At 54.3% G+C, this 25,057-nt stretch overlaps 1 protein-coding gene across 1 annotated transcript in view; it reads left to right on the top strand.

The window, feature by feature from the left end:
- Positions 1-25,057, top strand: part of LOC101233471 (uncharacterized) — a 509,180-nt gene that overhangs the window by 346,951 nt on the left and 137,172 nt on the right. Inside the window, 1 exon segment of the mRNA XM_072921466.1 lies at positions 11,334-12,171. Within this exon segment, the coding sequence (XP_072777567.1) occupies positions 11,334-12,171 (838 nt within the window).

Genomic DNA, 25,057 nt, shown 5'->3' with positions numbered 1-25,057 from the left:
GGCCTGAAGAAATTAGATTCTTCTGACAAGAAAACCATAAATTCCTCTTCTTTGGAAGATTTAGGTGTTCTGTGATGGTTATGTCAAAGCGAGTATGTCATTCCTTAAAAGAAAACCCAGATACATAGTTTCTATTTTAACTACTAAAGCTTCAATTTAACTACACAACTACATTTACAGTACTATTAAAATGTTAATACAGCACTACTATTCAAACTAACATATGTGCATTTTTCACCTTGGGCGTCTGGTGGAGTATCCCCGGAAAGTGCCCATCTCTGCAGGGAGCCACGTGTTTTCAATTGTAAATTAGGTCTTTCTTTCTCTGTCATCTGTGGTTTCCAGTCTTTCCCGGCTGGGTCTTCAGGTCTTTTAAAACGTTAAGAATCTTTTTCTACTAGCACAACTGACTTGATGTATATTTTACATAATCACGAATTATTCCATAATTTATATTACAATGGGGCTGCACAGATCCTCCTGCAGGTCCGTGGCGGTGCAGAGATCCCCCGGCAGGTCCGTGGAGATGCAGAGATCCCCCCGCAGGTCCATGGGGATGCAGAGATCCCCCTGCAGGTCCATGGGGATGCAGAGATCCCCCTGCGGGTCCGTGGGGATGCAGAGATCCCCCTGCGGGTCCGTGGGGATGCAGAGATCCCCCTGCAGCCCCTGGAGGAGCCAGGCTGGAGCTCGGGGATGCCTGAGAGGAGGCTGTGACCCCGTGGGCAGAGGGGCCCCGCTGGAGCAGCCTGGCCTGGCAGGACCGAGCCCGTGGCACAGTGACCCACGCTGCAGCACTTGGAGGGGGCTGTGCCCCAGGGGATGGACTCGGCTCGGAGAAGTTCCTGGAGAAGTCTCGGCTGGGAGAGAGCGCAGGGTGCAGCAGGGAACGACTCCTGTCCCTGAGCAGAGGGAGAAGCCGCGGGGGATGAGCTGAGCATGGCCCCATTCCCTGTCTCCTGCCCTGCCGGGGGAGGAGGTGCAGCTGGGAGCAGGGAGGCGTGGGGAAAGCTGCATTTAAGGCTCTGCACTGACTTCTCCTCATCCTGCTCTGAGTCTTGGGAGTTTTCTGCCAGAAATCTCTCCCCTCCCCCGCTCACCCACAGGGCTTTGGGCAGGTTTCCCTTTTTGGGGGAAATCAAAGCGAAGCACCAATGCACTAATGAGGGGCAGGAGAAGGGAGGCTCCCGGGCTTCCCGCAGAGCCGGAGGCACGGAAGGCGCAGGGCCGGGAAAGCCGTGGCGGGAGGTGCGGAGAAGTTTGTTTGTGTGGGCAGCTCAATCCCGCCTCGGGCCCGGGCCCGTCCCGGGGCTGTTGCTCATCTCCGGCTTTGCCCTCACGCAGCGCGGGGGGCCCTGAGAGCGCGGGGCGAGTCTGGGCCGTGCGCAGAGCCCGCCCCCAGCTCGCTGCCATTGGCCGCTGGTGCCGTCAGTCGTGGTTGCGGCGCGCTGATTGGTGGGAGCGGGGCGCAGCACGGCCCCGGCGGCGGGCTGAGGGCGGCCGTGGGCGGGCAGCGGCGCCATTGGCGCCGGGAGCGTCTGTGCGGGCCCGGGAGCGGCGGCAGCGGCCGGAGCGCGGTGAGGCGGCGTTGGCGGAGCTCGGAGGCGGCCCCGGCGCAGGTGGGAGCCGCGCTGGGTTCTGCGGGGGCTCGGGGCTGGCTGCGGGCGGAGGGGGCGGCAGGGGGCTGCGGCGGGTCGGTGGTGCCGTGTCCGGCCCGTGCTGGCCCCGGGCTGAGGGCGCGGTGGGAGCGGCTGCCCGCGGTCTCCTTCCCGCCGGGGCCTGGGCAGGAGCCGCTGCCGGAGCAGCGCTGGCTCGGCCCGGCTGCTGTGGGTAGGACAGAGGGGGCTGCCCCGCGGCCGGGAGCGTGCGGGGAAATTCCCGTCGCCGGAGGTTTCTGTGGCCGGAGGAGAGCGAGGAGTCCTGTAAAAGTGACTTTATTGCCGAGCAGGGGGAGAGGCCGTGGGGCATTTGCCGTGCGCTCTCTGCCATGGTTGTAGTCCGCAGCCTCCTTTTTATCCTCATTTTCCCGGCCGCATCTCCCTCTGCCTTTGCCCACGGGCTGAGGTTCTTGGAAGGTTCAGACTTCCCGATGCGCCTGCTGCCTGTCCTCGTTAATCTGCACCCTCCTTTTGTATACCAGCCGATATTCATGGCCCTGTTAAGCCTTTGTTCTCCTGGAAGTTCGGGAATTTAGCGGGACTTTGAGAAATTGTGTGGCTCAATTTGTGAAATTTATTGGAACTGATGGTTTCCCCCGTTACTTCCTTATCTACAGGTCCCTGGCCCTATCTCCAGGCAGATTCACTCATTGACTCTGTTTTGTTCTTCCCGGGTCCTCTTTGGTTTTGGGATTATTCTCGGTGCCCTCATTCCCTGTCCTTTTGTGGCCGTTTGTGGATCAGGAGGCCTGGCTGCCACCTGCATCCCCTGGCTCAGCTGCTGGATGAGCTGCACTGCCAAGGTGTGGAGCATGGTGAAAAGATGAGAGTTGCTGCAGCACAGAAGAGGAGAAGCAGCATTCGTTTAACCCCTGGTGTGCCGGGGAGCCACGAAAGCGTGTCCCAATCCCATCCTTTCCATGTTTGGACCAATACATAAACTGCTCTCCTTTTTCCTTTTTTATCTTTTTCAGCACTTTTCCCTTGTCATCTCTTTGCCAACATCAGTTTGAGCCATTTAGTTTTGCCCAAACTCCCTTTTTTTTCTGCTCACAGATAATCTGATCCTATCCCCTGGTGAAATGTTGTGTTCCTCATTGCAGTGGCTTGGTCGGCAGGAAGGTCAGGAGCTGGAGCTGTCTGGTTGGTTCTTATTCCGAGGACAGCTTGTAATCTAATGATGCCATTGAAATGATAAATGGGTTCTCTGCCTCCTGATATTAATTGGTTTGGGTTCCCAGGGGCTGGTCCATGGTGTTGTAGAATTTTTTTCTGGTGGCCCTTCATCTTTTCCTCAATTTTGGGTGCTCCCTGCAGCCGGGGCTGCATCAATTGGCCGCATTTTTCTAATTACATCATCAAATACTTGAATTCCAACTAATTTCCCTGGACTTGTTCTAGCAAAAGCCCCAGTGCTCTGATACACCCTGTACAGCACAGACAGTGACAGCAGATGTTGGAGTGGGCAGAGGGATGATCCCTCCCTTATTTTAGTGAAGTTTTCAGAACATTCTCCATTTGCTGTTTCCCTTTGCAGCTTCAGCCATTTCTGTTTCAGAGTCAGATCCTCACCATGGGCTCTGCCTTCAGCCGTGCAGATTCCATCTGTGCAAGCAGGCAGAGCTTGGGGTGAGGGGCAGAGGGAATCAGCCAATTCCTGCCCCAGGCAAGAAGAGCCAGGTACATTGTCCCCACTCTGCCCCAGCAGTGTTAATTTGCATTTCTAAAGCTCCTCCTTGGGTGCCTGGAATGCAGCTTCTCTTCCAGAGCAGCTTCAGCAGCCTCACATGTGGCCCCCCCACAACCAGCTGATTTTTTTTTTCCTTCAGATCATCTGTTTACTGTTTATGGGTAAAAGGGTCACATTTAAATCTCTTCTAGTTTTGCGAAGTGCAGCCTTAAGGTGAACGTTGAAAACCGCAGACCAAAATTTTGGTATCTCTAAGAGCCACATAAAACACAGACAAAAAATTCCAAAGCAATTAACTTTCTTCTCCTTCTCCTCGGAGTAAAAACTCATTCTCACATCCCTGACCAAACCCAACCGGCAATATAGAAGTAGGATTATTACAAAAAATACTCCAATGCTATAAACTTTGCACTGAAACTGCAGGAAAAAAGAAAAACTCTACCACTATGTTTAGTGGAAGAGTCAAGGCATTCCTTAATTCTGGCCAGGATGTGCTGCAGAAATCATTCCATCCCCACAAAGCCCGGGTGTGCAGAGAAAACCGTTCCATGACACGTGGGTTTTACTTGATTTTTCCCGAACTTGATACAGTCTGAACCAGTCTAAATCCACTGGTTAAATGTTATGTAGTTTCAGGCTGTGCAGTTTTTAGTATTTGGTTTCCTCGTGGCCCCGGATTTCTTTGCTTCTGCTGCTAATGAGGTGGGAAGTGCTGCATTTCCTTCTCAGCCTTTTGCAGACCAGGTGTCTGCAGCCCTGGCAGTGTCTGGGGTAGGTGTTGGTTGCTGTTTGCTGCTGGGGTTGATGTTTTGCTGCTGGGCGTTATCTTTGTGGGTATCTTTTGGGCCATTCCCAGTGCGTTGAGGTGTTAAACTCATCTCCATTGAGTGGTGCAACATCCCTTAGCAAAACCTTTAACATTTCTTTCCCCAGGGCCAAGGCAAAGCAAGCCTGAGTAGAGAAATCAAAGGTTAACAATGTTAAAGTCTATGAGCTGGTGTATTTTCCATCAATGCCATGGCAGGCAGGGCAGTGTGTGAGTGTAAGTGAGAGCCAGAGTGGAATTGTCCCGTGCTCTTGCCCAGCAGCTGTGGCAGGGCAGGCCCAGAGAGCGCTGAAGCTGCAGCAGTGGCAGCAAGGGCTGTCCCCGGTGGCTGGAGCTGCCAAAGGAGGGTGGCCAGGCCGAGGATTTCAGCAGAGGATGTGTGGGCAGGCCCAGGGCCTTGCCCCGCTGTGGAGCCCTGGCTGCTGCTGCGCTGCCTTCAGTGCAGGCTCAGTGGGGGCCTCCCATCCTCCTGCTGCAGGCGGGAAGTGCAAATCTCCGGGGCTGCAGAGACCTGGAGCCGAGGCTGAGGGGTCCCCCGTGCTCAGCTGTGCTGGCGGCTGTTTCTGGCCTCGGGGCCACTTGGCACGGGCCACGCCACTTGGCCACCAGTGGTGCTGCTCTGCACTCCTTAGGCAGGAGCCGATGTCCTGCTGGGATGTTGGCAACAGCAAAGTGCCAAGGCAGGCTCTGTGCCAGCCCAGCTTCCTGGGGGAGAGATTGCACCAGAGACAGGATTCTGGCCACAGACTGCTTTAACTGTGCATCCCTTATCTCCACCCTGCACTAGGTGGAGAATTCCCAGGGTAAGGAATTCCTGAGATCAATTGCAAGGGGAAATAATTGAATATCTGCCCTGGGTCTGGCTCTTCTTCTTGCCCAAGCCAATGGCAAAAGCCGTACCCATGGCATCTTGGTTTCTATCCCCAGCTTCCAAAGGTGTTTCTTTCCATCCCCATTCATTCTTTGTACCCAGCGTGAGCTCTGGGGGTGCCAGGGGTTCTGGAGGTCCCATTGTATTCCTAAAGCTGCCATAACCCCCTGGAGGATCTTTCCTGGAAAATGAGTTCTGCTCTCTGAGTCTGTTGCTTCCACAATGCCTTTCATATTAATTACTCCTTTTAGAAATACCTTAAGAAGTGATCCAGTGGTTGCTGAGCAATCAGAATTGCTTTTGCCCCCCTGTTAGGTGAGATGGTGTCACCAGACGATATTGAAGCCTTCCTGCTCAGGGCATGTCAGTGCCAGGCTCTTACAAGCACACACAGCTGTGCCGGTTGAGCTGACCATGGGGGGTAACCTGGGCTTTGTCTGATTCCCTTTCCTCAATAACAGCGTGTCTTGGAACTCTTTTCCCTTCTGCTACCCTTAAAGAGCCATCCACAAAGACATTTTCTGCCTCAGGCCAGGCAATGTCTCCTGAATCTCCCCCAGGCTGGGTCTGGAGCTCTGTCACTTGAATGCAGTGCTGGGTTTCTTCCCAGCCCCTCTGGGGGCTGTTCAAACAGGAGGCTGGGTTAAACCCTTCCCCTGTCCTCAGTTCTGAATCCTCCTGTGCCACTGAACAAGTTTCACACTGTAATAACCGAGCACTGCTCATCCATTGCGAGGCTCTTTTGGTTATCAGAGCTTGAACTTGATGGCAGACTGGAACAGTTGGAGATCCTGTTGTCATCAGGTTTTGGGCCTCGGTTCCTGTTGAAGCTGTGGCTGCACAATTCTGCAGGCAATGAGGCCACTGTGGCCACTGGGTGAAACATTTTGGCCCAAGAATTCCTTTGGCATGGCCCTGTTGAACATTCCCCTACAATTCCAATTTCTTTTCTGAGTCTGGAAGAGCCACAGCTGAGGCATCAATATTTTTTATTTTTCATTTTCTCAAGTTTTATTCTCTTTCTCCTATCCATTCCACAGCATGGAGGCAGTCTGGGGTTAAAAAGTCCTACAATGTTCTGGCTGGAACAGAGAATCCTCAATCCAGGCTGTGTAATTCTCTATTAAATCTCACAATTATCGCAGCTCCTTTTTGGTCCTGGATAAGGTTACTTCTGAGATTGCCCAGACCCTCTCTGGGTCAGTCCACCACAAACGATCAATCAAATTATGTCCCAAAATTTAACCTTTTTCTCTATGATTTGCACTTCTTTTTCCGATACTCAAAAGATTTTTTTGGCAGGAAATTCAGCCATTTCACAGAGGCTTTGTCTACAACTTTGTCTTGTCCTCCTCATTGGAGCCATCAGATTCCCTGACTGGCAGGATAGGAGTGCTGTAGGGAGACATCCCTGGCTCCAAAAGCTCTGCCTTTAGCAGGGACTCCATACCAAGCTGTGAGCCCTTCCTTCCCTCCCCTGGAACAGGGCGTTGCTTTTAGCCCCCACTTGTCCTGGTTGCTTCCAAGTAATTTGGAGAGGCTCCACATCAAATTTTCCCTCTTGGGCATCCCACACCTCTGGGTTCCCTTTAGCATAGGCCGTGCCAGACATTTGACACAAAGGTACAGCAGCAATAGCCTCTGTATCACCTTTTACAATATTGCAATGCCACCATCAAATTCCTTCCTAGTTAATAACAATCAGAGTAGAAAGAAAAGAAATCGGTTTATTTCAAACCTATCCCCCACAGCTCCTAATTGAACAAATGACACAAGCTCAGCTTTCCCATTTATTCCCTTCGTAAGGAAAACACTCCTTTACAATGTTCCCCCCTTAGGTGTAAGATTCAGAGTGGATGGAGAGGCCCCTGTGTCCATCAGGAGAGGCCTCCTCTGGATGCAGACCCAGCCTGGATGTTCTCCAGGGCTGCAGTGTGGTGGGTCCCCGGTGGGATGGGAGCTCAGAGAGCCCTGACAATCCATGTCCATGCAGGGGTGGACGCGCTCCTCCTGAGGGTGCTGCTGTCTGTGCTTGCAGTGTCCTTGTGGGCTGCAGCTGGAGCCCCGACTCCTTCCCAGGGGCTGTTTGGGTGGGCTCTGCCCTGGCCAGGAGGGCAATGCCTCTGCCAGGTGCTTGTGGCCGACGCCGTCCCCTGGGTGCTGGGGCCCCCTTGGGCCCTGGGGTTGGTCCCTCAGGGGCTGTGGGAACTCTGCCATGGCCTTTGCCTTCAGCTTGGCCTTTTGCTCATCCCTCCTTGCCTTCAGCTGCTGTGCCTTTGTGCCCAAGTGCTGCAGGGCCTTCTTGTGCCACTCCTGCAGCCCCGGTCACTGCCTGTGGGTGCTCATCCTCTGAGAGCTGCTGAGCTTTCTGCAAAATCTTTCTTTTCTGCAGGGACCCAAACCAAATCCTTCACAGAAAATCCAGATCCTTCATGTACCATCATGTCATGTTTTGATGCTGGCACAATGCCTGTGTCCCCATGGAAATCCAGCTTCCCAAATAAGTGCTGTGAGATGCAATAAGGAACAGCGCAGAGCAGGCCTAAGCTTAGAAATAAAGGAGAAAGAACTTTATTAAGCTACTACTATAATAAAAGATACACACTACATCCAGAATTAAAACCTTCCAAAACATTCCTCCTCCCTGCACCCAAACTCCAACAAATCACAGTGGGACACAACTTGGACCCTCAATCAGGTCATCACCTTTCAGATAATCAATACTCAGTCTATCAGGGGAGAGAGGAGTCTCTCTTGCACCACAGACCACCAGGAAACACAATTGCCACCTCTCGTGTTTCCATGTCACACATGGCACTGCCCAGAGAAAATGTGGCAGTGTGACACTCTCCTTGCCATGTCACAGTGCCCTCACCGCCGTGCATGGACAGACTGCTCATAGGGCTCCTTTAAGGATGCTTTGCCAAGGAACAAAAGAAACAACAGTTCAGTTTTCATTTTGGGAACACAGTCCCCCCCCATTTTCCTCCTCCCCTGGGGCTGAGTGTGCAGAGATCTTCTTCTTCCTGAAGACAGAGGGCATCACCACACCCTCCTCAGCTTTCCTCTGTTCACTCCATTCCTGTGCTGGAATTTGCTGAAGCAGGTCTCTTGGCTCACCATTGCATCCCCCTAAAGATGCAGTCTCTGTTGCAGGAGAAACTGGTTCAATCAATGGCTTACAAGAAAAGTCCAGCCAAAAGCCACTCCATCATCTCCCCCCCAACCTGCTTTCCCTAACATCTCAGGTCCCAGACTGTCTCTTTTCTCTTTCAAGTGGAGGAGGAGTAATATTTCACAAAGCTTTCATTTCCCAGGAAAGGGTTAAAAGTCTTGGACTGCCCTGACTGCTGAAATAAGTCAAATTTGCTAAAACAAAGACATCTCAGGTTTCCTCCCCCTGGCCTATCCCTCCCAGGCCGCAGGGCTTCCATTCCCCCACCCAGCCCGTGGTGGGCGTGGTGGGCGGGGGAGAGTCTGCACTCTCCAAAGAGACAGTTCTGCTGGGAGTTCTTGCTTTGAACCCTGTGTTCTCAGAGGCGTGCCCGTGCCTTCAGTGGCCACTCCCGGTGCCAATATCCAAACCTGACCACTGATTGCTTTGAGACCGGCTGCCTGAGAAAATTCACTTCCGTGTCCAACCATGAAAATCTGTGTTTCCAGATGTTGCTTTGTTTTGCTCCTTGTGCTCAGGGTCCCCTGCACAGCCCGGATGGCAGAGCCGGTGCCTGTCCTGCCGCAGTGTCCAAAGGCGGCCCCCCCGGCGGGCAGGGCCGGCAGCTCCCCGGGGCGGGCAGCGGCCGGGGCGTCCCGCAGCCTCCTGGGGGCCGGGGGCCACTGCCGGCCCTGCCCGGGGCTGGTGGGGTCAGGCAGCGCCCGGCGCTGAGCCCCGGCTGCCCCACAGCCCCGGCCCGGCCCCGCAGCTCCCCACAGGCCCCCAGCCCTGCTCCCGGTCCCGCACCTCTGCGCCCGCTGCTGCCGCTGCCCACCACAGAGAAACCCCTGACATCCTGACCTCCTGCTTTTCCTCTCCTGGAAACTGGGAATTCAAAGTATCAGCTGGCAAATTGTCAGGATAAGACCCTGCTGAAAAACATCCCAATCCTGAGTATTTTTCTCTTCCTCCTCTTTGCCATCATCCATTTTCTTACCGCATAGATTCCTCCTGCTGCTTCTTGCCTGAACCATATTGCTGCACACTCCCCTTCACCTGATCCCTTCCCAGCACACCAACACCATCCATCCCCTGTTGTCCAAATCCCTTCTCCCCTTCCCTTATTGCCCCCCCGGGTGTCCATGTCCTTAATTACCTCTGGGGGAATGTGCAAACTACCTCAACATTCTCCCAAGGGACCCTTCAGAGACATTTTGGGATCATCCTCCCTTTGTCCAGGACCCCTCCCTGGCTTTCCCTTTTCTCCCCTCCATGGGTGCCCTGCCATGTTCACTCCCCGAAGGTCCCAGGGCACTCACTGATGAGATTTTCAGTGCTCTCTCCCTGCTGACTCTTCACAGACCCCCCTGATGTGTCACTCGTCTGTCTCCTGGTCACTCCCGGGTCCCCAATCAATCCCCGGTGCTGTCGCCAGCCAAGGGAGCCGATCACCCAAAGTGGGTGAGGCACCTTCAGCTGCACTCCCTGCCCCAGGGTGTGCGGAAAAATTGACATCACCAGAGGATTCTGTCCACAAAGCAGACAGAGGAGTCCTGTGAAACTAATTTCATTTCTAAAAATAGGAGAGGCCATGAGACATTCCCCATGGGATCTCTCCAATTGTTGGAGGACACAGCCTCCTTTTCATCCTAATTCTCCCGGCCACATCTCCCTCTGCTTTCCCCATTGGCTGAAGTACTTGAGAGCTGCAGACTTCCCAATCCACCTACTACATACTCCCTTAATATGCTCCCTGCTTTTATATAGCAAATGATATTCATGGTCTGTTAAGTCTTTGTTGTTCTTCTGGAAGTTCATGAACTGAGCCGGGCCTTGGCTGAGCAGCAGTCTGTGTCATCGATTAATAACATTTTCTGAAACCAAGGCTTCTCCTGTCACTTACTTACATGAAAGTTGCTTGACCCTATCTCTGAGCAGATTCAGAGCATCTGTTTGTAAAGACACTTTGCTCTTGCTCCTTTCATGGGGGTCCCCCGTTTGTGGGACATCCCCCCTGGAGCAGGGTGTCCCCTCTTTGCTGCAGGCGCAGCCCTCAGGCAGAGCTCAGCCAATCAGAGCCCGCGGCGCTGATGACTCACCAGTTGCCAGGCAGACTCGCAGCTCCCCGCGTTTCCCCACCTGGACCCCACCTGCGCCCCCCCCTCGGCCCCATCGCCCCCGCGAGGGGAATTTGGGGAGGTGGGAGTGGGGCAGCGCCAAGGCCGGGCCCCCCCGCGCTGTCCTGGCGGGAGCAGCTGCAGTGGGGACCGAGTGCAGGCGGGAGCGGCCGAGAGCCCAGCGCTGCCCCAGCCCGACCTGCCCCAGCTCCATCCCTGCCCCTCGGCTGGGATGCTGTGGGTCTGGGGGGAAGAGGGAGCCGGCAGTGGGTGCTGGGCCTGGGGGCAGGAGGAGAAGGGAAGGAGAAGCAGGCTTTAGGAACAGAATGGTCAAACTATGCAGGTGGCAGGAGAAGGTGGGATTGTGCAGGGGGCGGAATGGCCGGAGGAAGAGGAGTGTGAGGAAGAGTAGGGACACAGGAGGATGAGGAGGAGCAGAAAGAGGAAGCAGCAGAAGGTTCCACCCTCCCTGTATCTGCAGCCTCCCTCCAGCCCCAGGAGCGCTGCTTCCCCCACATGCAGCAGGTGACTGTGGAGGGGGATCCAGGATTTTCACGGGGTGAATCTTGGTGTTTCTGAGCTTTCTTGGGCTAAATGTTGGTGCTTTGGCTTTATGTGGCAGCTGAATCTTTATGTTTTGGAGGAGGTTTTTGCTGGCTTGTTATGTTGGGGGAGTTTTTGATCTGTGTCTTGGAAATTTGTAGGATTTTTGGGCTGAATCTTGGTGTTTTGGAGGTTCTTACAGGCACAAGGTTCCCAAGGACTTCCTGAGATAAACTGGAGCAAGGAGGAATCTCCAGTCCAAGGTGCTCTCCTCTTGTTTTTTTCCCCAAACCAGGATTTTTCATTCCCTGCGTGTGTCTGGATGGAGGAGGAGGAAAAGCCCCGGAGATGCTGCAGGAGGAGGAGCTGCAAACCCAGCCCAGGGAGCTGCGGGGAGGAAAGAGCCCCCCTGAGCCAGGAAGGCGGGCGGAGATCCAGCTGGAGCTCGGAGCTGGTGGAGAAGTCTCATGGCAGGGAGAAGCCCCACAAGTGCTTGGAATGTGGGAAGGGTTTCAGCTGGAGATCCAACCTGATCCGGCACCAGAGGATCCACACTGGGGAGAGGCCCTACGAGTGTGGGGAGTGTGGGAAGAGGTTTCGGACCAGCTCCAATCTCCTCGTACATGAGCGGAGTCACACAGAGGAGAGGCCCTTCTGCTGCCCCGACTGCGGGAAGGGCTTCAAGCAAAACTCCAACCTCATCGAGCACCGGCGCATCCACACAGGGGAGAGGCCCTACGAGTGTCCCCAGTGTGGGAAGAGGTTTCAGACCAGCTCCCATCTCCTCCTACATGAGCGGATTCACACAGAGGAGAGGCCCTTCCGCTGCCCCGACTGCGGGGAGGGCTTCAAGCGAAACTCCAACCTCACCGTGCACCTCCGCATCCACACTGGGGAGAGGCCCTACGAGTGTGGGAAGTGTGGGAAGAGCTTCAGACAGAGGTCTCACCTGATTCAGCACCAGGTGATCCACACCGGGGAAGGGCCTTACAAATGTTTGGAATGTGGGAAGAGCTTTGGGCGGAGCTCAGCCCTGAGAACACACCAGCGCATCCACACTGGGGAGAGGCGCTACGAGTGTCCCCAGTGTGGGAAGAGGTTTCAGACCAGCTCCAATCTCCTCCTACATGAGCGGATTCACACCGAGGAGAGGCCCTTCCGCTGCCCCGACTGCGGGAAGGGCTTCAAGCAAAACTCCAACCTCACCGTGCACCGGCGCATCCACACCGGGGAGAGGCCCTACGAGTGTGGGGAGTGTGGGAAGGGTTTCTCAGCGAGCTCAGCCTTGACCCAGCACCAACGGAGGCACCACTAAGGGAAGCCCTCTGAGTGCCCTGAGTGAGGGAAGAGCTTGGAGTGTGGGAAGAGAGTGAGGGAAGAGCTTGGAGTGAGGGAAGAGCTTGGAGTGAGGGAAGAGCTTGGAGTGAGGGAAGAGAGTGAGAGAAGAGCTTGGTGCGCTGCTCCAGCTCCATCCCCCATGGGAGGATCCGGGCTGGATGATCCCCAGTGACCCCCGTTGGGCAGAGCCCTGGTGCCCCCGTATGGGGAATAAAACAGAGAGTAAAGCAATGGAGCTGATAAAGGGGCCCGATATCTGAGGCCTGACTGAGCAGAAACTGTGGGAGACACAGACACAGTTTAAGTCTCCCTGGGCAAGAAGTGACCAAGCAACGTGGTGTGAGACTTTGTGATAAAATAATGTTACCAGTTGATGTCATGTCATGAAGAATGTGTAACCAATGGGAAATTGTTACCAAAAACAGAGCCCTATATAAGCACCATACAAGTAAATCCCTGTATAAAAACCTGGTACACACAATAAAATTGGCTTTGGTCTAAACTCGGATGTCCCCGTCTCTCCCTGGTGGATATCCCTGTTGTGGGTGATCCCCGTTGGGTGGGGGGAAGGTGTTGGAGGGATTTCTTTCCCTTTTCCTCGTGCTGCCGTGGTTTTGTTGGTAATAAATTCCCTCCCTGTGCCCGGGCTGGGTCTGTTGTCCCCGTGCCGCTGCTCGGGGCGGGATCTCTCCCGTTCCTTCTCTGCACTCCCGGGCCTCTCCTCAGCCAATGAGAGAATGCGGTGGACAAGAGTCAGCCAATCAGAGAGAGCGGCGCTGATGACTCAGCAGTTGCCGGGCAGACCCGCAGCAGGCAGTGTTCCCCACCCGGACCCCGCCCTCCCTGCCCAGTGCCGGCCCCGCCGTGGGGTCCCCCCAAGTCCCTCCCCAGTGCCCCCACAAACTGGGCTGGGTTTAACTGGGAAGCTTTACTGGGAACACTGGGAGCAGGCGGGCAGGGGCAGAGTGACAGCAGGGCTGGGGGTACACAGGACCCCCCAAAATCAGCGTGGGGATGGAGCGGGGGTCCCGGCTGGGCCCGAGGCCACAGGGAAGCTCTGCGGCCGCCTGTGGCTCAGGAGCTCTGTGGGCAGAGAAACAGGGGTGACACCGGGCTGGGGGCCCCGGGGGGAGCACACACACTCTGGGGGAGAGGGGACACGACCCCTTGGGAACCCGCTGACCTTGCACAGGTAGAACCAGAGCCCCAGAGCCAGGAAGACGAGGCCCAACACGAAACCCTCAGTGCCTGACAGCATCTTGCTACAGGCGGCATCTCTGAGGGGTTTGCAGGGGTCAGGACCCCCCAAAAGCTCTCACAGGCACCCAAGCTCCTCCAAGCGCCCTCCTGGTCGCTCCCAGCCCACTCAGGATCCCCTGAAACCTCCCTCTTTATCCCTTCCTCACCACCGCAGGACCCACCAAAGCCCCTCCTGTCCCTCTCAGGATCCCACAACCCCCTTCCAGTCACCCCCTGCTGCCCCAGGATCCCCAAACCCTCTCCCAGTCCCTTCCCAACCCCACCAGGATTCACCCAGACCCCTCCCAGTCTCCTCCCAGCACAATCAACCTCATCCTCATCTCTGCTTTTCCATCCCTAATCTCCATCCAGCTCCTCCAGGCTCACTCTAGTCCCTCCCAGTCACACCCAGCACCCCCAAACTCCTGCCCAGTGTCCACCACGACCCCCAGAACCCCATCCCACCCTCCCCAGTATCCTCCAAACCCCTTCTTAGCCCTTCCAAACGCCCAACCTCCTCTCCTAGTTGAAACCAGGCTCTCTCCAACTCCCTCCCAGTTGGTCCCAGCACCTCCCAGTGGCTCTCCCAGTACCCCGAATTCCTTCCCCCTACCCCAGTTCCGGCTCAGGGGGTGCTCCAGGCTGACATGCTCCACCTGGCCGGTGGAGGTGAGCTCGCCCCGGGTTGGGGTTTCCAGCAGGACCAGGAGCTGGTGGGTCCAGTGTGGTAGATAGGGACAGGCGAACGGAAGATCTCGGGATGTGACGGAAAGAAAGACCCTTCCCCCTTCTCTCTGCTTTGCGTTATCTATTAACCCCAGAGCATGTAACCACACCTAACCCAGTAGTTTTCCATTCCCGACTAACCTAGAGACCCTACCAACCCCCCTCTGACGTAGCAAAGTGCCCCAAAACTATTTAAACCCATGAGATAAGGTAATAAATGCTTTTGACCGTCCACCACATTGGTGTCAGCGTGTGTCGTTAGTCCGAGTAGCCCGGACAGGCCGGGCTGCCGTGCTGTCGTCCTGTAACCAGGTCGCCGTTGTCTTTCATAAAGGCAACATATCTGGTGCCGAAACCCAGGAAGAAGAGAAATTCGCTCGGGTAACGGGATACGCCTGGACAGGAGCAGCGGCCGGAGTGGTCAGACCGTATCTTCGCGCAGGGAGACGTCCCAGGACCCGCGAGCGTCATGGACAGCATCGCCAGGGTCGTAAGTGTGATTTATAAGCAATGGAGTATCGAGTGTAAGCTCAAAGACATTTATCTTGCTATAGCAAGGCTATTTGAGCTTGGGGCGACTGAATGCCCAGTGGATGTTATACATCCGGGAATATAGGAAAAATGCACAGCCACGCTGGCCGAGGACACGAAATCCTCAGGCAGTGGCAAGAGCCTTAAAGCGTGGGGCAAAGCAGAAAAAGCCCCGCGCAGAGCAATAGAAGAGCAGGAGATGTGGAGCGCGGTGCGTACCTGTTTATTGGTTACTCCCAAGCTAGGGGTAGGAGCAGGAACGCAAACTGCCCCTGAGAACGATCCGCCCGGTAGCAGAGACCCGGGGGGGCCCGGCGCGTCACCCCCTTCCCCGGATCAGAGCCCAGTCCCTGCCGCGGAAGCCCCCCGAAAATCCGCGGCTTCCCCGTCCGTCCCGCTGCCGCTGGTCCGCGACCCGTTGCCGGAGGTGCAGCAGCGCGTGGAATGCTTCTGGCAGGGGCTGGCGAGGGAAGCCAGAGTCACAGAAACCGCGGCTCAGGAGGAGATCCGAACCACGCCGCCACCTCACCCCTTTGAAAATGGCGCTGGCCGCCAAGGAGAGGGGCGGGGCGCAGGCGGTCTCGGCGCGAAAACCCGGGAGGCGCGCGGTTTCAGGGACGCGCGTGCGCGGGAGAAAGAGGAGGAGAGCAACAGAGAGCACGGAGCCAATCGGCAGCCGCGCCTGACGCAGCTACCATTTAAGGGAGAGACCTCCCCCTGCAGGAGGCAGGGCAAGCCTGGGGGGAGGGAGCGGCGCCACCCCCGCGGGGAGGAGCGAGCTTGGAGCCGGACAAAAAGGCACCGAGGCCCGGAAATGCGCCGGCATTCGACTTCCGACTCGGAGCCCGGCAGCAGCTCCGCCAGCTCGGAAGAGCTGCCGGAAGCCGGCTGGGACTCTGAGACGGAGGAAACGGAGCCAACGCAATTTAAGACAAAACCGAGTAAAGCTCTAAGCTGCACCGAAAAGCGGTCACAATACAAAACAGCCCAGTTTACCAGCTGGGGAGAAATATATGGTTGGGACTGCGGGAGAAAAGGGCATCTCATTAAAGAATGCAGGTCCCGGCCCCAGGGAAACGGGACAGGGAGGGGGCGTGCGGGCCGCACTCAGCCTCCTCCCACCGCAAATACAAGGCGACCCATCTATGCCAACCCCCAGTGGGGCGGGGAGCCCTCATACTTCATACCCCGGCCAGCGACACAATTGCAGAGTTTCCAAACACAGCCCGCGGTACCTTCGTACCCACTACCACCGCAAGCAACGCCTGTGCCGCAGGGTCAGCAGGGGACGCCCCAGAATGGGACCCCTGGGCTGCCCTGGCCATGAAAATAGGGAAGGAGCCCCCGAAGGTGTGGGGGACATGCCGCATTTATGGCAGTCAGGACCCCCACGTAATAGGGCTCCAGCTTTGAGCAGACACAAGAGCAGACTGCCCGATGTTTCCCCAAGCACTGTGGCCCCGACACTGGCAATGCAAAGAAGTCCCCCCAGTGAACGGAGTGGGAGGGCCGTCCCAAGCTTGGAAAAGCACCCTGACCAGTGCCACGGCGTGCTTCAATGTGGTGAGGCAGGTCACATCGCAGTGAGCTGCCCCCAGCTGGCACGGCAGCCCACCACAGCGCCTCCACCCCAAACACGCCTGAAGGGATCCTGTTGAAGCTGCAGGAGGAAAGGGCCACTGCCACACACCCACTGCTGCCAATAAAACTGACCTTCAGAACGAAACTAATGGAAAAGCTGTGAGTTTTGTTTGCAGGACACGCTCGTGGACCATCCCCGTGACGCATACACCCCTGCTCCAGAGAGAGATGACAGACCACCAAGCCGCCAGACAAAACCCGAGAGTCCCACACCAGTGAGACCCAGACATGCACAGTGTCTCTGTGCGATTTTGCTGTTAGGGCTTGTGGCCGGGGGGCAAGCCGACCCAGGCCCCTACCCTCACCAGCCATTTAAGTGGGTCATGCAACATCTTTCAAGTGATAAGGTATTCAAAGAGGTCACCACAGCAAACACCCCATCCTTCGTGTTCCACATAGCCAACCTGTTTAGAAGCTACCTTTCTAACCCTAAACGAAACCAAACCGAACCTGACTAACCTCTGTTAGTTTTGCTATGATGTTAAACCCCCTTTCTACGAAGGCATTGCTTTAGACACCCCCTTCAGTTACTCCACAGCCAGTGCCCCCCCACCAGTGCAGATGGGACACTCCCCGCAGAGGAATCACCCTGAGTCAAATCACAGGACAGGGCAGATGTTTTGGCAATGCATCTTTAGCAAAGCAGAAAGGCAACTACTGCACTAAAGTTGTCAAGCCCAACAGAAAAACCAATAAGTAGGTGGTCCCATCCGCATCTGGGATGTGGGTTTGCCAGCGATCCGGAGTGAGTCCTTGTGTGTTCCTTGCCAAATTTAATAACTCTATCGATTTCTGTGTCCAAGTTCGAATTGTTCCTAGGGTCCTGTACCACTCAGATGAAGAGATATACCACCTTCTCGAGGAACCTGACAGACTCCACAAAAGAGAAATGATCACAGGTATAACTATCGCGATGCTGCTCGGCCTGGGAGCAGCTGGCACGGCCACGGGTGTCTCAGCCATCGCAACCCAGCAGCACGGACTCTCTCAGCTGCAAATGACCATCGACGAAGACCTGCAGAGGATTGAGAAATCCATCTCCTATCTAGAGAAATCAGTCTCTTCGCTTTCAGAAGTGGTTTTACAAAATAGACGAGGACTGGACCTCTTGTTCATGCAACAAGGAGGACTGTGTGCAGCCCTAAAAGAGGAGTGCTGCTTTTATGCAGATCATACGGAAGTCGTTAAAGACTCCATGGCAGAACTCCGAGATAGACTGGCTCAGAGAAAGAGAGACAGGGAAACCCAACAGAGCTGGTTTGAATCCTGGTTTAATCGATCACCTTGGCTCACCACTTTAATTTCCGCCCTGGTAGGTCCACTGGCAATACTGCTTTTGGCTGTTACCATAGGACCATGCCTGCTGAACAAACTAGTCTCGTTTGTTCAGGCCCGTCTAGAGCAGATGAACATTTTGTTCATAGGCCAGCAACAAATACTGTAAACCAAAAACTGCGAACACAGTCAGTCACAAAAGCCTTCGAGACTCGCCTTGCGAAAATTACCCAGATTTACCAAACCACCCTTTCCTTACCAAGTTACAAGTTTGTACCTCACTCCAGTGCCTATATCTACGACTACCTCATTTTATATATGATAAGGGGAGGGGAGATGTGGTAGATAGGGACAGGCGAACGGAAGATCTCGGGATGTGACGGAAAGAAAGACCCTTCCCCCTTCTCCCTGCTTCACGTTATCTATTAACCCCAGAGCATGTAACCACACCTAACCCAGTAGTTTTCCACTCCTGACTAACCTAGAGACCCTACAACCCCCCTCTGACGTAGCAAAGTCCCCCAAGACTATTTAAACCCATGAGATAAGATAATAAATGCTTTTGACCGTCCACCACATTGGTGCCAGCGTGTGTCGTTAGCCCGAGTAGCCCGGGCGAGGCCGGGCTGCCGCGCTGTCTTCTTGCAACCAGGTCGCCGTAGTCTCTCATGAAGGCAACAGAGTCCCCGTGACACTGGGTCCTGGTGGAGCCACAGAGGCCATGGTGACACTGCGGGGCCTCGTGTAACCGAGGGGTTTCACCATTGTGACACTGCAAAACCAAGGAGAGCACTGGGAGAGTCCAGGGCCCAGTGGAACCAAGGGGCCGTTCTGACACTGCGGGGCCTCATGGAACCAAGGGGACATTGTGACACTGCAGGACCTTGTGTAACCAAGGGGCCACTGTGACACTCTGGGGCCTCCAGGAATCTGGAACGCCGTTGTGACACTGTGTGGCCTCATGGAAACAAGGAATCCATTGTGACACTGAGGGGACTTGTGGAACCACAGAGAGCATTGTGACAGTGTGGGACCTCATGTGACCATGGGGCCTTTGTGACACCCTGGGGCCCCATGGAACCAAGGGGCCACTGTGAAACTGCGGCACCAATGAGAACATTGTGACACTGTGAAGCCCCATGGAACCAAGGAGTCCATTGTCACATTTTGGGGCCCCATGGAACCAAGGAGACCAGTGTGACAGTGCAGGGCCTGGTGTAACCAAAGGGACTTTGTGACAGTGAGGAGCCCCTGGGAACAAGGATATCTTTGCAGATGACACCAAGCTGGATGTGAGTGTTGATCTGCTGGAGGGTAGGAGGGCTCTGCACAGGGCCCTGGAAACGCTGGATACAGGGCCCAAACCCAACAAGGTGAGGTTTAACAAGCCCAAGTGCCAGGTTCTGCACTTTGGCCACAACAACCCCTGCAGCGCCACAGGCTGGGGACAGAGTGGCTGGACAGCAGCCAGGCAGAAAGGGACCTGCAGGGACTGCTGGACAGCAGGCTGGACATGAGCCAGCAGTGTGCCCAGGTGGCCAAGAAGGCCAATGGCTCCTGGCCTGGATCAGGAATGGTGTGACCAGCAGGACCAGAGCTGCTGTGCCAGCACTGATCTGCCCCAGCTCTGCACACAGATATTGCTGCTGCAGCTCCAGAGAAGGCAACAAAAGGGCATCTCTGCAGAAAACTTTGCTGCGAGATCCTTTAGTTCCTTTAAAGCCACCGAGAGTGCAGCCCCTCATTGACACAATCTATGGCAACAGGGAAGGTGGAGACAAAATGACAAATGGCTAAAAAATTACATTTATTGTGGACAATATGAAAAAAAGTAAAACAAAGGAAAAAAAATTCCCAACAACTAATTCAACAAGAAGTATCAAAGATGACTTTTATTACAAGTGATTTTCAGAAACTGGCCATCATTTTAATGTTTCTGAAACCATCCAGTCAACAGTCTCCACATCGCAGCCTTGAGCTCCTTGTTCCTCAGGCTGTAGATGAGGGGGTTCAGGGCTGGAGGCACCACCGAGTACAGAACTGACACTGACAGATCCAGGGATGGGGAGGAGATGGTGGAGGGCTTCATGTGAGCAAATAGGCCAGTGCTGACAAACAGAGAGACCACGGCCAGGTGAGGGAGGCAGGTGGAAAAGGCTTTTGCTGTCCCTGCTCAGAGGGGATCCTCAGCACAGCCCTGAAGATCTGCACATAGGAGAAAACTATGAACACAAAACAACCAAGTGCTAAACACACACTAATAAGAAGGAGCCCAAATTTCCTGAGGTAGGATTTGGAGCAGGAGATCATGAGGATCTGTGGGATTTCACAGAAGAACTGGCCCAGGGCATTTCCATGGCACAGGGGCAGGGAAAATGTATTGGCCGTGAGCATGAGAGCATTGAGAAAGGCACTGGCCCAGGCAGCTGCTGCCATGTGGGCACAAGCTCTGCTGCCCAGGAGGGTCCCGTAGTGCAGGGGTTTGCAGATGGACACGTAGCGGTCGTAGCACATGATGGTCAGAAGAGAAAACTCTGCAGTGATGAAAAAGGCAAAAAAACAGAGCTGAGCAGCACATCCTGTGTAGGAGATGGTGCTGGTGTCCCAGAGGGAATTGTGCATGGCTTTGGGGACAGTGGTGCAGATGGAGCCCAGGTCGCTGAGGGCCAGGTTGAGCAGGAAGAAGAACATGGGCGTGTGCAGGTGGTGGCCGCAGGCTACGGCGCTGATGATGAGGCCGTTGCCCAGGAGGGCAGCCAGGGAGATGCCCAGGAAGAGGCAGAAGTGCAGGAGCTGCAGCTGCCGCGTGTCTGCCAGTGCCAGCAGGAGGAAGTGGCTGATGGAGCTGCTGTTGGACATTTGCTGTGGCTGCACATGGGCACCTGGTCATGGAGAAAGGACAGGGACAAGTCAGGAAAGGCTGCTTGGAGCCAAATCTGGGCCATTCCCTGCAGACTGTCTCGTTGGGACTCACCCACCTATGTTCCTGCTCTGGGAAAACCTTCACCCAGGTCCCTGCCTGAACTCCAGTTGTGCAGGCTGAGTGTGCCAGGAGCAGCCAGGCCTGTGCGTGGGGGCTCTCGAGCCATCCCTGCCCTGCTGCCCGGGGCTTGTGGCCATGTGGAAGAGGGACCAGGCTGGATATTCAGGATTTGTCACAGGAATCACTCCTAATGCAGAAAAGTGCAGTACTTCACTTGATATAATCTCCACTCACACTTCTAAGGCAAACATTTGGCAGGAGATGATTTTAGGAATTGTTTTCCTACCCACACACCATTCCTGGCTCTCTGAGGTCAGAAATCCCCAGCATTCCTGCTGCACTCAGAGTTTGCCACTGAGAGATGTGAGAGGCAAAGGATTCCCTGTGGCTGAGGGCAGGTGAGGGGCTGGATGGGCTTGTTCCCCCAGCACTGCTCTGCTCAGCCCCCTCTGCTTCCCTGAGCATCTCCCTGGGCCTGGACATCCCCTCCTGAGAGGTGCCTTGTCCCTGCCAGCGCTCACAGAGCCCATCCCACCCTGTGTGCCCTCGGCCCGGCCCTACAGAAACCTGCCTGTGTGCAGGGCCCTGGCTGGGGCAGGCTCTGTGTGCAGCTGGGCAAGGGCAGCTCAGGAGAGCCCTGCTGGGCCCTGCAGAGGTGATGCTGCTGCTGTCCAGGGCTGAGGAGTGGCTGAAGGCCCTTTGGGAGGCTCGCAGCAGAGAGACTGACCACCCAAAGTCACAGTTCTCGAGTCTCTGTAAATGTTCAAACATTCCTTTGATGATCCCATGTGGCCCTTTCAACTCAGAATGTTCTGTCGTTCTGGGATTACAATTCCTGTTCTGCTTCTCTCATCCCCCTGTTTTCTATAATCAAAAGAGAAAAAAACCCCTTGCAACAGTGTTAGAACAGTAAAGTAAAAACCAGACCTTTATTGGAAGCTTCCAGGTGTCCCAGGGGGAATGGGGCACACCCAGCCCATGATTTCAACAATTCATTAAGGTTAATTAAGTATATTTAACAGGGACACCCAATAGGAGATTCAGTTGCCCCAGTTACACACCCCTGGCTCAATCCATTGGAGTAGGTCCAAGGGCTTTTTTGCCCCAGGTTTTCTTATCACTGCTCACATTTAAAAACCGAAATGGTCTTCTTGTGGGTTCTTTCCCTGATAATAAGACTATATAGCCTTTAAAAAATGTGTTTAGACAGGTTATTGTTCTAAAATCCAAGAGAAAGGTAAGGAAATGTACTAGAGTTAATTAAGGATTATAATTACATTAAGTATATAATAGTAGTTAAGTAGAGTTCATTAAGAGTTTAATAGAGTTAGGTAAGGATTATAAATTTATAATTACATAATAGTAATTTATGAACCTACGGATATATGAAAAATGTATAAAAAGCAAAATTCTTCATGTCATCACCCCAACTTTCCCATCCAGCTCCAAGCAGGAAATTGAAAACAATCTCAGGAAAGCTCCTGACCTTTACAGCAATCCCAGGCTTACCTTCTTTGGGAAGTGCCCTCCGGAGCTGTGCCCAGGCTGGTCTGGAGCTGGGAGCAGCCCTGCCCCACCCAGCCCCTCTCAGCAGCAGCACCTGCCCTGCTCAGGGTGGCTCCTTCCCCCCACAGCTCCTGGCCAGCGCTGGGAGCAGCTCCAGGGCCGGCTGAGAGCTGTCCCTGGCAGGCAGCAGAGTCCCTGGCCCAGCACAGCGCCCTGGGCTGCAGGACCCTGCTCTGCAGGACAGCCCTGGGCACCCCTGGCTGCTCTGCACAGGAGATGAGCAGAGAATGCACTCACAGGGTCTGTGGGCATTGGGATGTTCCAGCTTTAGGAGATCTCTCCAGGAGCTGCAGCTGCATTGTCCTGCAGCCAGAGGTTCCTGTGCCAAGGGCTGGCAGTGATTCTGCCCCAGGCACTTCTCAGCCCTTCCCAGCCCTGACTGATTGAAGCTCTCTGTGCCTCTGTGCTGTGCCCGGGCTGGCTGCAGGCAGTGCCCCAGCCCTGCTGGGCTGGGTGAAGAGCTGCCCAGCAAGAGAAATGTGCTTTTGAAGCTCTGCTTGGTTACCAGGATCACCCTCTGTGCCAGGAGCCCGGCCCAGCTCAGCAGCACAGACACAGCACAAGGACTTTAATGACCCTCTGGGGCTTTGTGCTCAGGCCCTGAACATCAGGCCCTGAGAGGGAGCTGCAGAAACCTCTCCAGAACTCCAAGTCAGAATCCAACTCCAAAGTTTCTTGGACTTTTAATGGGTCCCACTGAGGGACACGACTGAGAAAGTGTCCCCAGGCCCCAGGCAGAGCAGAGAACTGGAGGCACTGATGACAGCTGGGGACAAAGAGAAGCCAAGTCTTGGTGCCCTGGGGCACAGCAGGGTCTGTGCCACCAAGGACTGTGAGGAGACACCCTGTCCTGAGGCCCTGGGGTCTCCTGGCACAGCCCCAGCCAGGCTGGGCACTGTCACCCCCTGGTCCTGCCCTCAGCATCCCCCCCAGCCCACATCCCAGTGGCCTCAAGGATCTGCTGGAAGGAGTCCCTGGGGAGCCTTGGTCAGGAATGGCCCTGGGGGCTCCTTCATGCTCCCAGGGACTGCAGGTTCTTCAAAGGACTTTGGCTTTTGCTTTTGCCTTGCAGTCTCTGAGCACTTTCTGCAATCCTGGCCTCCAATTATCTGCTGTAATTAGTCCCTGGAGAGGCTTTGTCTGTAACAACACTCAGTGGGGCTCATTAATGCTTCAAGGTACTTCAGTTATTTTAAGGTACTTGGTGTTTGCCTTTTGATACAGACTGTGTGAAATGTTTGTGCAATCATGGCCCCAATTATCTGCTTTAATGAGTCCCTTGAGAGCTTTGTACTGACACTCAGTGGAGCTCATTTATACTTTTAGATACTCAACTTTTTTCACGTACTTTGGATTTTCCTTTCCACACTGAGAGGTTTTTGTGCTGTTTTGAGTCTCTGAGAGGTCTTTGTGCCATCCTGGTCTCCAGTTCTCTCCTCCAAAGAGTCCATAAGGAGCCTTTGTTGGGGATGGATCTCAGTGGGATCTATTAATGCATTGAGACATTTTGGGTGTTCGCTCTTGACTTTAACTCCTGGAAAGATTTGTGCAATCTCCTCTCAGGCCCTGTGGTTCCAGGGCTCAACTCCAAATGCACCACGGGGTTCATTAGGATCAACAAGTTCTGACAAACCACGGCTCTGCCTTGATTTCTCTCTGCTCTCGTGCAGTTCATCAGGAAGTTTCTGTAGTGGTTTTGGTTCACCATTTTGAGATTTCTTGGGCAATGCATCAATTAGTGTGGTGGGTTCAGTGCTGTCTAATTACCAGTGCACTCACTAGAATATACTTACTCATTTCCTGCTGTGAGGTAGGATAAGGAGAAAGGGAAAGTGGGATCAAAACTTTAAAACAGCATAAAGAAAAGTTTATTGGCAATAACTAAAAGAAAGAGTAATAAGAATCAGCACAAAACTTTCAGAACACTCTTCTTCTCGCCACAACTTTTTCTTCCTTATTGACAACCTAAGGAGACAAAACCTAAAATTTTCAGCCAGTCTACCACCTCTAGAATAGTCCTTCTTCACTTCACTTAGGGAGAGGAGTCTCTTTTACTTGCTATGGAGACTTCTCCATAAGGAAACAGTTCTCTTGTGGCTCTCAAGTTCCATGAATAGCAGCCACTCGGAAAAAGTGAAATAGTGAAATCCCTGCCATTTTTTCACAGCTTTTTCCACAGCTGTGTTTATGGGCCATGTCAGCTTATGGGGTATTAGTTTAAAGATGAGTTGTTCAAGACCAGAGGTTCTCTTCAACTGCTTCTGAAATCATCTCTGGGAACAGAGGTCTTCTTCTCTCCCTGAGGGCACAGGGTCTCATCACTCTTCTCTCTTTCTCTGTTCAAACTTCTCATGGGATCTAAGCTACTTCAACATTTGCTTACTTTTACATGGGGGCCTTTGCTGAAACAAGTCATCTCCCCATACTTTTCAATGGCTTATGGGGAAAAAGAGAGTCTGATGTATCAATGACATCCTTCTCCATAGCTTTAGCAGAGGATTTCAGCCCCAAGATCAAGGGGGCATCTCCTCATCCCTCCCATCTGGGACTCAACTTCCTCTTCACTGACCTCGGTGTCTTCATGTTGCTCCTCTGTGTGCCTGCCCTGTGTCCTTTTCTCTCACTGGAGGGAGGATGGCAGCACTGGAAGAGTCAATATCTGCCTGAGGCTGCAGATGGTTCCGTGAGCCCAGCTGGGCTCAGTGGCCAATTCTAATTTTGGCCATGGTTCCTGGACATGAAGACCAGTTCTTTTCCATAGGAATGAAGGAACAGAGCCCCACTGTTTTAGGGGCAAATGAGAGGTTACCACCAGAGGACAAGGCCAGCCTGAGCTGCCAGATTCTGTTCTTAGAGATACCCTTGAATATAGGAAATTTTTTAGGCAGAGTGTCAGTTT

This window comes from Taeniopygia guttata, chromosome 37, assembly GCF_048771995.1.
Source record: "Taeniopygia guttata chromosome 37, bTaeGut7.mat, whole genome shotgun sequence".
Classification (NCBI taxonomy): domain Eukaryota; kingdom Metazoa; phylum Chordata; class Aves; order Passeriformes; family Estrildidae; genus Taeniopygia; species Taeniopygia guttata.
Note: the sequence above shows the minus strand (reverse complement) of the source record. Positions and strands in the feature narration are given on the sequence as shown.